The 15,688-nt window shown below is 50.5% G+C and overlaps 1 protein-coding gene across 2 annotated transcripts in view; it reads right to left on the bottom strand.

Moving 5' to 3' along the window:
• Positions 1-57: 57 nt before the first annotated feature.
• The window catches only part of acap1 (ArfGAP with coiled-coil, ankyrin repeat and PH domains 1), a 37,448-nt gene continuing 21,817 nt past the window's right edge, over positions 58-15,688 (bottom strand). Inside the window, exons 13-24 of one of the 2 annotated variants that reach the window (XM_088910037.1) lie at positions 13,917-14,028; positions 12,873-13,066; positions 11,758-11,827; positions 11,183-11,277; positions 8,281-8,468; positions 8,083-8,154; positions 7,116-7,288; positions 6,860-6,969; positions 6,333-6,443; positions 5,268-5,332; positions 2,958-3,287; positions 2,017-2,189 (exon numbers count right to left, since the gene is read on the bottom strand). In XM_088910037.1, coding sequence (XP_088766163.1) covers positions 2,089-2,189; positions 2,958-3,287; positions 5,268-5,332; positions 6,333-6,443; positions 6,860-6,969; positions 7,116-7,288; positions 8,083-8,154; positions 8,281-8,468; positions 11,183-11,277; positions 11,758-11,827; positions 12,873-13,066; positions 13,917-14,028 — 1,621 coding nt within the window. In that variant the 3' untranslated portion in view covers positions 2,017-2,088. Of the gene's footprint in view, positions 2,190-2,957; positions 3,288-5,267; positions 5,333-6,332; positions 6,444-6,859; positions 6,970-7,115; positions 7,289-8,082; positions 8,155-8,280; positions 8,469-11,182; positions 11,278-11,757; positions 11,828-12,872; positions 13,067-13,916; positions 14,029-15,688 lie in introns of both variants that reach the window. The other variant, XM_088910035.1, reaches the window with a different exon arrangement.

Below are 15,688 nucleotides of genomic sequence, written 5' to 3'. Positions count from 1 at the left end.
GCAGTTCAGCAGAGGGGCGGACGAGTGACTGCATGTAAGCGAAACACAGTGAAAGACTGGCCATAAATGCAAATATTTATTTTTAAAAAATGTACATGCACAAAACAAAACTGACAGTAAAGCTCACAGACAATAAATAAATCAGCAGAACTATACAATGATCAACCGAACTGAGTTCATATGAGAACTGGCGCCATTGTGGCTCCGGCAGGGTGCTCATACTGTACTCTGCTCCTACTACATACACACGTCGGTGGAGCCGAAATGGCAGACATGGGGCAACAGTGTCATTTATTAGTTCTATAAAACAGGGTGGTCCACTCTCGATCCCGGAGAGGCCACAGTTGGTCATTCCAAACCAACCCTCGTGACCTAATTCGGAACATTACGAGCTACTCTGGATCAATTAGGCCCTGAAGCCCGCAGCACGAGAAGGTCGATGGGAGACAGTGAGGTCTTGGTCCCAGACGAATCCATGTGAACTTCGCGGTACGCACTCCAATCTCAGTTCTCCAGTTTTTAAGAGACAATTTCAGTTTGTTTTTCTGTGACCTTTACACCCAGAAAAATGTAACTGCTCCAGTCTTCCTTGCCGGGACAGCTTTTCATCCATGAGGCTGAGGCCCTGACGGCATCTGTAGTAGCTCAGCGCACAATTATCCTAATTTCATGAAACCACTAAATCACCTTTTAAAAGTTAGCATTTAGGCCCCTTTGATTCTCCTTTCCTCAATTTCTTCCACGTTCCTGTTTTTCAGCGATTACCTGATTCAGTCGTCTGGAAAGAGTTAACCTTCCCAGCAACTCGTGCAATTACTCACCAGAAGATCTGGGCCTCGTGCTTCCTAAGGAAGAGAGCTGACAGTTAAAACAATGCTGTTTGTCAAGATAGTCAGGCCACGCTCACGGTTCTGATAGGGAGGTGAGAGCACAGTGCTCCCTTTATACAGCAAGGGCTGTTTCCAGCCCTGAATGAACCTTAACCCTAGCAAACCGCCTTGTACTACGACAATCTCAGCACAGCAGCACGGAACAGTGGTGCTCCATTAGCACTCTGAACGTTACAGAACAGTGCAACAACACCTGTGTTTTCTTTCATTCTCTTTGCATAAACCTGAAAACAACAACAACAACAATAAAAACAGCAGAACTCTGATATGTATATACAGTATACAGTGCAGAACTCGCTTAATAAACTCGCTTGTTTTTCACCAGTCTTAATTTTGTAGGATTGTGGCTCTCCAGGACAGGATGAAAAATATCAAGAATTTAGAAGGTTTGTTCGTTAAAAATCCTAATGCCTTGTTGCTGCATACTCCATGTGTCCACTCTTGTTAAAAAGCATCTTTTGGAATGTCATCTTCTTTCGCTGGTCCCACTCAGGCAATCCTAGTCCTTAATTTGCTACGGCGTCAAACTTTTCCACTAAAAAAACTCCCGAGTACAGAATGTGTTCGAGGGTAACACTCAGCAGCTGACACACGGCTCCAACCTGCAGGCTCTCAGAGCTGGCAGAGCCCGTGACATACAGGGTGAGACAAGCTGGGCTCTTCCTCTCTCTTCCAGGACTTCAGCCTGTGCTCCATTTGCATAATTGATCCTAAATCAACATTAATTAGTCATCTAATACATATGAGCTTCTGCTGGAGTGTATGTGATAACAGGGGTTAGAGGGGTGGCACAGGGAGTCAGCAGAACCAGAGGGAGGGGGGAGGTTCTAATAATGAAGCCTTTATTTTGACAGTGGGGGCCACGGGGGCTCCTCTGGTTCACAGTTCTGGGCATCAGAGATCTCCAAAGCCTCCAGAAGAGGAGCTGGGACAAATTCTCAATGTAGTGAAGAGGAAGAGCCCAGATCAGCCACCGCCTGCACCCCACGGGGCCATACATCTGAATCTGAACCAAAAACCCAGCAATCTGAACCACCTGCCACGGACACAGGGCGGGAGGGGTAGGGGTGTTTGATCAGCAGGAGACCTCTGACAGCCGTCCAATCAGAACGACCTCTACCCCGCCTCTACCCCCACCCACCTTCAACACACACACACACACCCCCCTCCCCCCCCCCCACACACACACGTAACCGGGCTAGGGCGTCTTGAGGTCCGTGCTGCGGCGGTTCAGTTTCTCCGGGTTGTTGGAGGCCATCTGGGAGAAGTCGCGGAAGATGTCGTGGTACGTCTCGTCCCCTGCGAGCAAGAAAGGGAGAGATTCAACAGAGATTCAACAGATTCACCTGGCGAGTGAGGACGTTTGCAGCCCAGGGGTGAAGAACAGCGAGGCAGGGCGGGATACTCCCACTGTCTCCGCAGTGTAAGGAACCCATCCTTTGCCGACTCCGACACTAATGCCGAATTTATTTGTGAATATGCAATTGTACGGTTTTTTTATACAAATGCTAGGGCACGCGTTCATGATGTGCTCTCTGTCGCCCCTCCGGTAAAGGGTTTCCATGTTTAAAGCGGCCGTGTTTTTCCATGTTTCTGCCCAGTTCACAAGCATGGCCGGCAGTCCAGGACTTCCCGAGGGTACAGTGTCTAGTTTACGTCTGCGGGTCTTTAGCGATGTCGCTGGTTATTAAAGCGGCGCACCAGGTGACTGATTTCCTGCGGCTCTGCGCGAACAGGGGCACGGGCACTAGGCTGGCTGAACGCTCCAACACGAGCGAGACGGGCGTCTCCGTCGTGAGACAGGTTAGTTTTACCCCACTGAGGAGGCGCTGTTGCAATGGCAGTCCTGCTCAGTACCAGAGAGGAGGAGCAGGTTCAGACATTTGGTGTCTCTGCCTGGCTGAAGAGCCGTCTGTGGGATTATGACTGAACACCTCTAGGTCAGCATCCCCCCTTAAACAGTGCTGGCGAGCTGCTGACGGGGGAGCTGTTCCACCTGGGCCAGAGCCGGCGTGGCACCTGTTCTGGGCGCTGGTCGCGGGGCGGCGGGGCCAAGCGCAGTGTTACCTGTTCGGGACGCAGGACACAGGGTGGCGATGGCGAAGCTCACGAGTGCTGCGGCCGGCAGACATCTCGCAGGACGGCGGCGGCGGCGACGCCGACAGCAATGGCGGACGCACAAGGACAGACGGACAAGACACACAGACAGCAATAATGAGCGCCACAGCGTCACGTAGCACCGCGAGATCGAGGCCGCTGTTTGCACACGGCGCGCTGCAGATGCACGTAAGGAAAATCCGTTACAGGCGCAGAACACATTTTTTATAAGTGAGCGAAAGCTGGCAGGCAGCAGACACGGCTGGGCAAGCGAGAGGCTCCTCGTTCCTCCGAACAGCGCTGCTGTAACAGGAAGCAGTAACACAGTGGCTCACATGTGCATCTCCGCTGCATGGACGCCCTTATTTTTCAAATGGTCCAAAACTCTCTTAACAAGGCAAGGGGAAGCAGGGGAGGGGGGAGAGCCCCCCAGATTGCATCAGGGATCCTACGAAGTGCCCAAATGCTGAAGGTTAAAGCCTAAGCACCTATAGTTTGGGGGTGCTTCTTGTACAACGCTGCCCCCCCACCCACTGTCTGAGACAGGGAGGAGAACGAGGAGCGCCCATGGATCCATCCTGAGTCCCAGTAGGGAACCCAAACAACAGCAATGCAGGGACCAGATCCCTAGAAACTGGGGCCCTGGGGTGGCAGTCTAAGCCAGGACTGAATCTCATGGGACCTGCCTCTTTAGGGATCCAGCATTTACTAAGCGTTTGGGGCACCCGGTGAAAATTCGAGGCCACCCCCCCCCCCCCCCGTCCTTTTTCAAGGAGGGAGACACCCCAACACCGTCCGGTAAAAAGGAGAGTGTTGGGGCAGAGGTGTTACAGGAATCATGTGAGCAATGAAGTAGTGTGTCAGTGTGCCACCAAAAGGCCAATTTGTGCAGAGCTGCAGTGCACTAGGAGCACAAGGCAGTTCAGGTTAAAGTTCGTGACAGCATGAGGCCATACACAGAGCGGAAAGCTTCAGGCAGACAGTACAGTACAGCATCAGAAACAGCATTATCCCAGACAGGCTTTTCAAACTGCTTTGCAAATGCCCTTAGTGTCATAGCTGGTCATTATTATATAAATATTATACAAAGGCTTTTACAGAAAGTGCAAAATGGATTGTGGGCTCAAACGTTCTCAAAAGTGCAAAGTAAGTTTCCCAAGACTGGGGCAGGACTTGGCATTGCTGCTCTGCGAGCAAGGACATCCAGAACAGAGGTCAGCGGGCAGGCTGACCAGCCCTGACCCCAGAGACAGGCCTTGGCCGGCTGTAACCGTGTTAGCTGACCGCACAGCGGCTGGACGGGTTAGGCCCCGTTTCGTCTGAACGGGAGAAAAAAAAAATCAGCCCAGGACTTGAGAAATGCTTTTTAAAATACTCTTGTTCCTCAGAGGCTCCTGCCACCCACCGAGTGAGTGGGCCGGAACTAGGACACTTTCATGAACAGCAGGCAGCAGCACGTCATGCAGGAAAAAGCAGGGCGATTCTTCTTTCTCATCTAGATGTTTCAGACGTTACTGCTGCCCCCCTGGCCATTCGGCAGCTGTGCTATTTCAGCAAAGCATTGTGGGTCCGTTCCTGCTATGTAGGACTGTCAGTTTCTCAAAGGATTAATGCTCAACTTTATGCATTGAAAGTGCTTTTAAAAGCCTGAAGAGATCAGGCCATGTGGCAGCTCTGAGTCCACAGCAGAGGTGACTTTGGACTTTAAACACTTAAACACTCACTCATTAAATCATTAAATTTAAATCGCCACATCCAGGTCATCGTGACCCTGATCCCTGACCCCAGATTGTGCAAGTTCCCTTTCATCTGCAGACTGAGGTCTCGTTTACTTCAGTCAACCGAGACTCAACTAATTAGCCAGTTTCCTGAAAAGTGATTTGACCTCCAACTCTGAGATTTGATGTCACAAGTGGAGTAACAACGTTTCACGTTAAAAATGATCACTGTGAATGGTGAGAACGGGACTCTAGAAGGGGCTGCATGTCACAAGAGTCAGAGCTGGGGATTCCCAGCTGTTCGTGGAGATAAGGATTTGATGAGATTGTTGTGTTTAACTGATGCGAAGCTGCTCAGAGCATGCGCACGTGGAAGCTGAGGGTTTCAGGAGGGCGCAGGGGAACAGAGGTGTTTGTGGGAGTGTGGGGCTAAGCAGAGAGGTAAAAGTCTAATTGCTCAAGCCCCCCATGGTCCATCCTGTCAAATGGTTCCGGAAGGCCTGAAAGCTCTTCCTGGACACGCCCCCACCGCTTGAAGGGACCTCCCTCTCCCTGCATTGACCTGATTGGCCGTAGGCGCCTTCCATTTCCCGCATCATTTCCTCCTTCATCTTGGCAAGGCGGAGCCTGTGGGCAGAGAGGGTGGAGTCAGACAGCACCAGTCAACAAGGCCACTGTGATAGGGTAACGCCCACAACACACAGTGTTTGAGAACCAGCCCTCTTTACTATATACATGACACAGGGGAAGAGAAGCTCCAAGACATTGCTATCAATAAGGAGCCCTCAAAATAAACGTGATACCTACAGTATGTGAAATAGCTGTTATCAATAAAGCTGCTACTTGTTATCCAGTATCAAAGACTGAATTTCAAGTTAAAACATTTAAGCACTTTAAGAAGAGTCAGAGCCAATCCACAACATGAGTGTGCTGGTTTCCCACACTGGTAACAACTGGTGGAAAACATCTCCCTTAGTTTCTGAGGATCTCAAGGGGCTCCAAACCCTCATCTGACAACCACAGATGGAACATACATCCACACAAGCTGCACAGGTGCGGATAAATTCAGGAAATCACACCTCATTAAAGCATGCATGTCTGTCAGTAGCATTGAGAACATATTGCACTTCCAGTCCCTAAATAACTCACTGTATTTCATGGAGAATCTTCATTTTTATACTGCGTTCTAATGCCTACAAGATTCTTGTTTTTATTTTGCACCTGCCCAAGAGAGTGGCAAGAGAGTGGACACAAAGACACGCCCACCTCAGCAGCCATTCGTTCTGTGACATGCTGCGAGCTCCACCGTGAGCTCTGATTGGAAGGGTAAAGCGTCTGTCAAGTTGCCGTTGGCTGTGCTGGCTGGGCTGCAGAGAAAGAGCTCTGGAGGATTAACTCCAGCCCTGATCCAGCTCACGGAGGGCAGGAGCTGGGCCATCCTGGTCTCAGCTGGACCGGGATGGGTCTCAGGGCTCAAGAGGGAGAGCGCCATAGAGCCCCTGTTTTGTCACTTTCGCGACACTGTTCTGTAAAAGGAAATCGCTCTTCCTGCAACACCCCCCCCTCGTGCTTAGTCCTGTACCCCCAGCCCCTCCCCCTCCCGGCGCGGGCCGCGGCCTGCTCTCACAGCGTGACGATGTCGGCGTTGGCGTTGTCGATCGCGATGGTGAGGGGGTCCTTGTCATCCCGATCGCGGGCGTTCTGGTCCGCCCCCCTCTTCAAGAACAGACACACCAGCCTGCAGGGCGGAGAGGGGGAGAGATGAGGGTGCGCATACACACACACACGGGCACACACGGCCACACTGCCACACTCCCACGCCCACACACGCCCACACAGACGCCCACACACACGCCCACCAGAGTGAGGGCTAGTAGATCCCAGCATTAAACCTTCTCATTGTCGACATCACTATAATCATCAGCATTCTGGAAAAACATGTTCTTTGCTGATCCCATATCAGCAAAATAATAAACAAAATGAACTCTGTTGGTTTTTCTGAAGCTGTTTTCAGGCACTGTCCCACAGACACACACATTCATTTAAAGAATTAACTGTGAACCGTCTGGAGCGAAGGGAACCAAGCCAACCCCTCCCACTGTTGTTACCAGTGGGTGTAGCGCCCCCTGCCTGTCATTGTCTGCACAGCCGTACCCTGTGTGTCCCAGGATGGTGGCATGGTGGAGGGGGCCCCTTCCCTTGGCATCGGTTTGGTTGACGTTCGCCCCGTTCTGAAGCAGGAACTCACAGGCAACAAGGGAATCCTGGGATAGAGGAGGACCAAGACAGGGTGGCTGTAGTTGAGTCACAAACAATAAGACAGAGGAGAAGGGAACAGCCGAAGAATGGAGAGGAGAGGGAGAGATACAAGAGACAGGAGAGAAGAGAAAAAGGAGAGGGGGGTTCTCACAGAGGACACAGCCTGGATCAGGGGGGTACGGCTCTCCTCGCCTGTGTTCACCCAGTTGACATCAGCGCCATGAGCCAGAGCGTCGGCCATCACAGGAAAGTTCTGCATCACGGCAGCCCGGTACAGCAGAGCCCCAGGGTGAAGCCCACTGAGGTCATCTTCCTCATCTTCGTCTGGGGACAAGACTGCACTGTCACTGTACATACAGCACTGCCCTGTCACTGAATACTGTATACAGCACTGCCCTGTCACTGTATATACAGCACCGCCCTGTCACTGAATACTGTATACAACAGCGCTGCCCTGTCACTGTATATACAGCACTGCCCTGTCACTGAATATACAGTACTGCCCTGTCATTGAATACTGTATACAACAGCACTGCCCTGTCACTGTATATACAGCACTGCCCTGTCACTGAATACTGTATACAACAGCACTGCCCTGTCACTGAATATACAGCACTGCCCTGTCACTGAATATACAGCACTGCCCTGTCACTGAATACTGTATACAGCACTGCCCTGTCACTGAATACTGTATACAGCACTGCCCTGTCACTGTATATACAGCACTGCCCTGTCACTGTATATACAGCACTGCCCTGTCACTGAATACTGTATACAGCACTGCCCTGTCACTGAATACTGTATACAACAGCACTGCCCTGTCACTGAATACTGTATACAGCACTGCATTGTCACTGTATATACAGCGCTGCCCTGTCACTGAATACTGTATACAACACTGCATTGTCACTGTATATACAGCACTGCCCTGTCACTGAATACTGTGTACAGCACTGCATTGTCACTGTATATACAGCACTGCACTGTCACTGAATACTGTATACAGCACTACGCTTACCCTGAATATACAGTATTCAAAACTGTCACTGTCTACAGCAGTCTGTACACAGTCCACAGTTCACAGCTGGGCTTTGTAAGGACTGGGTGAGCCCTCTCACCTTTCTGGGAGCTTGCCAGGGTGCTGGAGTCCTTGCCGAAGGTCGCGTTGCTCACATCACTCAGGGTGAGACCTGGGGGGAGGCGGGAGGCAGAGCATTACAGCGGACCCCCGACAGCCAGCCCCTCCCCTCAGCCCCCCGATTGCCCGCGCTCTCGTGGACGGCGGCGAGTGCCACTGTGCGTGCGGGCGTGATCACCTGTGAGCCGGGGCAGGGTGGCGCGGTTGGGCTTGGGTTTGAGAGGGGGCCGGGCGGTGGTCCTCTCCAGAGTGTTGCCCCGGTTCCTCCGGGCACTGGAGCGGCGGAGGGGGCGCCCCGTTTCCGGGAGCTTCTGGATGAACTTCTTCTCCACATACTTGGAGCGAATCCACGACTCCTTCTCTTGCCTGAGAGAGTGTTGTGGGGGGCGGGGGGGACAGACAGATGCACAGCAGGGGAAAAGAAAGAGACGAGGGGAAGAGATCAGACAGGGCAGCACTACCCTGCAACCCGCTGATTTATTTAAGATGTGGGAGCTGGGAACGAGCTACCCAGCCATGTTGCTGGAGTCGATACTCTGGCTTCTTTCAGGTAACAGCTGGATGAGACCCTTGGATCAATGAGCTACTAACAAACCCAATGGGACAGATGGGCTGAGTGGCCTCCTCTCGTTTATAATGGTTCTTGCGGTCCTCGGTGTGCTGGGCTAAGCTAAAAGAGGGTCAGTGGATGTGACATCACAAGAGGCCGGGTTGATGCAACACTGAAGGCAACAGCAAACCTGGCTAACTGGTCACTCCAGAAAGCCTTAAGTGTCAAAAGATTGGCAGAACAGTCTGTGAACATCTAGAGCTAGGGTGTCCACTTCAATTGCTCAATTCCTGGAGGACCTGGTGTCTTCTGGGTTTTGTTCCATCTGAGCTCTCAGTTACAGGGCTCGTCTAATTATTTAATTAACAGCATAGTTTTTTAGCACATCTAACTAGATTCAAAGGTGTTTTACAGGATAGTGTGCTTATTGAAGTGCTCCTTTTCAGATACGTACTGTGAAAGACCTTAAGAAAAATCCTAGAGTGATCCGTCTAAATAGGGAAATAGTTAGGTTAATTGTTTTCATTGACTTCTCAGGTTGGATCAAAAAACCAGAAAACGTGACTCAGCATGACTTGACTCAACTCCACGGTGTTGGGTCTGAGAGCCCTGGTCTGGTGGAACTGCTGCTGTAATCGGTCACAGTTGTAACTGCCCCTGGTGGTGAACCAGCCCGCTATAAGAGGCGTTTTCTCATTTTCTGGGTTTGGCAGTGTACTATATATTAATAGAGCCAGGGCTGAGTGTCATGCCCGGCACGTCACAGTCTTTAAAATCACAGACCATGCTGCGATCAGGAGCTGCAGGCATGTGCTGAGGCACACTGCAACACAGAACCACGCGGTCACGCACTGCGTTTCCGCTGGAGACGCTATTGTCCGATGCACGCCCTTACCTGCGCAGCTTCCTGTCAGGCTTGGCAGGGGGAGAAAGACAGAGGAGAGAAGATGTTAGGAAGCAGGCAACCCTACTAAAAAGATAGACACCCTCTGGGACACCCATTCCTGTAGCTAAACCCAGTGCCGGATTTCCCATGAGGCACTGTAGGCCACAGTGTAGACACAGTGCCTAGGGCCTGTGAACTTTTTAGGACCTACGAAGGAGGGAAACACTAGTGACTAATGAAAAACAGGCTGAAACGACACGCTTGTGATTGACTCTAGGTGCTCCACATCAGTAATCACACGCTCTCTAGCGGCTGTTCTAGAAACTAGAAGTATGGAAGGGATGGTCGCTCGACTCGCTCCATCAATCACGTGGTTCAACATGAGAATAGTTTAAAGTGCATCATGTCAATCGACGTCATTCAATTGGCGTTTACCCCTCTTTTGCACATTTCGGGGTGTAAGCAGCCATATCACCCTGCAACTCCCAGCTGGCAGCCCCACTGAAGCTCAGCAGGTGTGAGCCTGGCCAGCACCTGGATGGGAGACCTCCTGGGAAAGCTAAGGTTGCTGCTGGAAGAGGTGTTAGTGGGGCCAGTAGGGGGCGCTCACCCTGCGGTCTGTGTGGGTTCTAATGCCCCAGTATAATGACGGGGACACAATACTGTAAAAAAGGTGCCGTCCTTCGGATGAGATGTAAAACCAAGGTCGCAGTGACGAAAGCTTTTGAGTGATCTTTTAATCATTGACAGGCTATACACGCATGTAACTTTATATCTAACGTATGTATTAAAAGTCACACCACTTCTAATTATGCAAATGACAAACGACCTTCATGTGCACTGTGTTGAGTGTACTGTCCTGTATATACAGACAGTAATTATAAATAGGGAGGATGAAGAGTTGAAACGGCCCACGTCTGAACCGCAACGTCATTCTATGGGCCGTGGCGACACTGACTCTGATACTTGGGGATGAAAGGGAACTCAAGTAATTGGACACAAGAGGAAACATTCTCGCCGTGTGAAACACCTTCTCATGAGGGGCTTGATCGCAATCAGCACTGATGCTTCTCGGGCTCTATAATAAAACTCGGAATCAGTCCTGCTGTGAATTGCATGCCCTATTTAGAGTAGCCCCTGTAGATTTCATCCGACATTTCCAATGGCTTTGCTGCGACTTCTCCGTGTTTTTGATGTGTTTTACCATGTCTCTCTAATCCTTACTTCACTTTGATCTGGATTTCACTGTGGCTTACCACTCTTCACTGTGTTTGTATCTTAGATTCACTGCTCTTTACTGCATTTTACTGTCTTTTTACCATGATTAACTGTGTTTTACTGTGATTTTCCATTATTTCACTTTTTTTACTCATTATTTTACTACATTCTTTTACTACACTTTACTCTGCTTTTATCCCAATTTCACTGTATTTTACTGCACTTCACAGAGCTTTTACCCTGATTTCACTGTACTTTACTGCACTTCAATGACATTTTAACCTGATTTCACTGTGCTGTACTGCACTTCACTGAGCTTTTACCCTGATTTAACTGGGCTGTACTGCACTTCACTGAGCTTTTACCCTGATTTCACAGGGCTGAACTGCACTTCACTGATCGTGCACCGTAACCTTGCTGTCAGACCTGGGACTGCCGGGATGTGGTTTCTTGAGGGTGATCTCGTCGATGCGCGCCTCGTAGATCCTGTTGATGGCAGTGTTCCCCAGCTCGCACATTAACTGAGGGAGAGACACAGAACCATGCCAGGTGAGTAGCACATCCACAGGTGAATATTCTGTCCCTTCTTACTGTACATCTTAGAGATAGGACTGGGAAGGCCAGAGAAGGTGCAAAAAAGCCCTTCTTAGACTTTTTTTTCACTAAAGAAAAAGAATAAATTAAGGTGCTCGACTGACTTTTAGGAAACAGGGTCCCCAAAATAGCACCTCTGCAGACTCACAAATGTTGTCGTATGGGAGAAATGAGAGGGATCTCAAAGCACTTGCACTGCAAAACAATCTCTCCCCACCCCTGCTCCCATGACGAGAGGAGGGCACTGTTGTCCCCACCTTGAACTCTTCAAAATATGCCCATGTAATGATGTATAGGTACAGGCTCTGTCTTGGCACTGAAATAAGAGGGGACACCTAGGGGCTTATCCCACTGGAAGCTGAAGAGAAATATCCCACAAAGCAGGACGGAGACGCCCGGAAAAGTACCTTCATCAGCTCTGGTTCCCAAGAGTCCAAAGTCAGAGAACGTACTTTGGAGAAGTGGACCCCTAAACTCCTGAGAAACAGAGAGGGACAGGAAGGAAGTGTCTGTTAAATGACTACTGGAATTATTTATGATAAAAGCAGTAGAAAAAGCACTTGCAGCAGTTCTCTTTATAGAAGTAACAGCAGTAGTAACAGGTAGTAACCGCACTTTAGTTAGTACTAGCAGTACTAACAGTAGTAACAGCGGTAACAGCAGTACTGACAGTAGTAGCAGGAAGTAGTAGCAGTAACAGCAGTAGTACTAAGAGTAGTAACAGGTAGTAGTAGCAGTAACAGCAGTAGTACTAAGTAGTAATAGGTAGTAGCAGCAGTAACAGTAGTAGTACCAAGAGTAGTAACAGGTAGTAGCAGCAGTAACAGCAATAGTACTAAGACTAGTAGCAGTAACAGCAGTAGTACTAAGATTAGTAATAGGTAGTAGCAGCAGTACTGACAGTAGTAATAGGTAGTAGCAGCAGTAACAGTAGTAGTACCAAGAGTACAGGTAGTAGCAGCAGTAACAGCAATAGTACTAAGACTAGTAGCAGTAACAGCAGTAGTACTAAGAGTAGTAATAGGTAGTAGCAGCAGTACTGACAGTAGTAATAGGTAGTAGCAGCAGTAACAGCAGTACTGACAGTAGTATTAGGTAGCAGCAGCAGGAACAGTGGTACTTTTCAGTACCAGTAGTAATAGTACAGAGGTGGTTAGAAGGTCTTATAGGACACTCTTAAATCTCCAAACTGTAACCATCTGGAACCTTTGAGTTGTAATCAATTTAGTACATGACATGGACTAATTAAATCAATATTGGTTAACTGTGGTCCTTGAGAACTACAGGGCATTGGTATTTTCAGTTCAGTGGTGATCTCTACCCTACTTAACGGATCAAATGCTTCCATGCTCACAACACAATTGTCTCAAGACTTCAGAAATTCACAGCCACCGAGTGTTCTGGTGAACCTGCCTAGTTAAGGCTGTCCTGGACAGAGATTGTCCACCTCTGAAAGAGTGGATAGCAGTAGCTGTAACTGTTCTCAGAGCAGGAGCTGTAGCCGCAGTGCTGCGGGGCCTACCTGTGGATGCCAGAGCAGGTGATGCACAGGGTGATGCCCAGGTTGATGCTGGCCCAGTCGGGATTGGGCTCCCCACAGTCACAGCACTGCCCGTTCCCAGGGATCTTCTGCACCTGCTCCAGGGCGGCTTGGTCCACGCTCGGTCGGGGCGGATCCAGCATGTTGCTCGTCGATAAGGTGCGGACCGGGCCCCTCTGAGACACCACACACCGAGGAAAAGAGTCAGAGCAGCTCGTGTAGAATGTGTTCCCATCTGACCCCCGTGTCTTACAAGAGTTAGTACGCAGAGGTTCCAGCCTTGGTCCTGTGGGGCTTGTGCGTCTACTGGTCTTCATTCCAGCTCAGCTGGTTATTTCTGGTGCTAACTGATGACTTTCATTGACCTGCTCGCCCATTTAGACTTCTGTCGACCCATTAATGAGTCTCAGTCCTTTCTCCAAATCTCTGTGCCGTCTCAACTTGCTACATAAGAGTTCTCTCCATGATTCCCGTCTCAGTGGCTCTCAACAGGTGACCAGTTTCTGCTAAATGGATAGCGGGAGTGAAGTGGTCCCCCACGCTCCTAAAGAAGGTGCCTCTATTTGTCTGGAGGCCCGGGTGGCCACTTGTCCAGCTGGCACACCTGAGTGAGGGCAAGTCTGCTGCTTGGGGAGGGGCACAGAGCTCAAAGCAATTCTAAATCCCATTCAACTCCACGAGCTGTGGGCAGATTGAAAAAACAGGCTTCAGATAGAAAATGGAAATCAATCAGCCTGGGTTGAAGAACTTGGTTGGACCAAGAACTAGAGGACACAGGGAACCTCTAGCGAACAGCAACTTTTGTCTTCCCACTCCCTCCCTCCCGCTTCAAACCACATACAGCCCTCACAGAACCACAGGATAGTCAGCCCCTGTGTAAAACACTACGTTGCTCAGCACTTCATCAATCATCACGTGGTAGCCGTGCTGTCAACAACCCTACAAGCATGAGTAAATGAACCAGAAAGAAAGATGCTCCATGTGCACTAGCTGACTCTGGGATGTTCGTGTGTTTGTGTGGCTCACCGGGCCCTGTGGTTCCTCTCGCCGCTCCTGGAAGGCCGAGGCAATGCTGCTCTGCACAGCCAGGATCCAGGCCTGCTGCTGCCGGTCCGAGTCTGCCTGCAGCAGGCAGTTCCTGTTAACACAGCACCGCAGTCACTGCACACATTCTACAGCACAGGGAATATTCAACATCACTTTCACTTTGCAGAGACCCTTTTACTGCACAGAGACCCTATAACTGCACAGCCACACTCTCACTGCAGAGCTACACTCTCACTGCACAGAGACACTGTCACTGCACAGCCACACTCTCACTGCACAGAGACACTGTCACTGCGCAAAGACCCTATTACTGCACAGAGACACTGTCACTGCACAGCCACACTCTCACTGCGCAGAGACCCTATTACTGCACAGAGACACTGTCACTGCACAGCCACACTCTCACTGCACAGAAACACTGTCACTGCACAGCCACACTCTCACTGCACAGAGACACTGTCACTGCACAGCCACACTCTCACTGCACAGAAACACTGTCACTGCACAGCCACACTCTCACTGCACAGAGACCCTATAACTACACAGAGACACTGTCACTGCACAGCCACACTCTCACTGCGCAGAGACACTGTCACTGCACAGCCACACTCTCACTGCACAGAGACCCTGTCACTGCACAGCCACACTCTCACTGCACAGAAACACTGTCACTGCACAGCCACACTCTCACTGCACAGAGACCCTATAACTGCACAGAGATACTGTCACTGCACAGCCACACTCTCACTGCGCAGAGACACTGTCACTGCACAGCCACACTCTCACTGCACAGAGACCCTATTACTGCACAGCCACACTCTCACTGCACAGAGACCCTATTACTGCACAGCCACACTCTCACTGCACAGCCACACTCTCACTGCACAGAGACCCTGTCACTGCACAGAGACCCTATTACTGCACAGAGACCCTATTACTGCGCAGAGACCCTATTACTGCGCAGAGACCCTATTACTGCACAGAGACCCTATTACTGCGCAGAGACCCTGTCACTGCACAGCCACACTCTCACTGCACAGAGACACTGTCACTGCGCAAAGACCCTATTACTGCACAGAGAGACTGTCACTGCACAGCCACACTCTCACTGCGCAGAGACCCTATTACTGCACAGAGACACTGTCACTGCACAGCCACACTCTCACTGCGCAGAGACCCTATTACTGCACAGAGACACTGTCACTGCACAGCCACACTCTCACTGCGCAGAGACCCTATTACTGCACAGAGACCCTATTACTGCGCAGAGACCCTGTCACTGCACAGCCACACTCTCACTGCACAGAGACACTGTCACTGCGCAAAGACCCTATTACTGCACAGAGACACTGTCACTGCACAGCCACACTCTCACTGCACAGAGACACTGTCACTGCACAGCCACACTCTCACTGCACAGCCACACTCTCACTGCACAGAGACCCTGTCACTGCACAGAGACTCTATTACTGCACAGCCACACTCTCACTGCACAGAGACACTGTCACTGCACAGCCACACTCTCACTGCACAGCCACACTCTCACTGCACAGAGACCCTGTCACTGCACAGAGACTCTATTACTGCACAGCCACACTCTCACTGCACAGAGACACTGTCACTGCACAGCCACACTCTCACTGCGCAGAGACACTGTCACTGCACAGCCACACTCTCACTGCACAGAGACCCTATTACTGCACAGAGACACTGTCACTGCGCAAAGACCCTATTACTGCACAGACACTGTC

The sequence above is a fragment of the Atractosteus spatula genome, chromosome 3, assembly GCF_055471065.1.
Source record: "Atractosteus spatula isolate fAtrSpa1 chromosome 3, fAtrSpa1.hap1, whole genome shotgun sequence".
Taxonomy (NCBI): Eukaryota; Metazoa; Chordata; class Actinopteri; order Semionotiformes; family Lepisosteidae; genus Atractosteus; species Atractosteus spatula.
The sequence above is the reverse complement of the archived record's forward strand: the minus strand, read 5'-3'. Positions and strand labels throughout refer to the sequence as shown.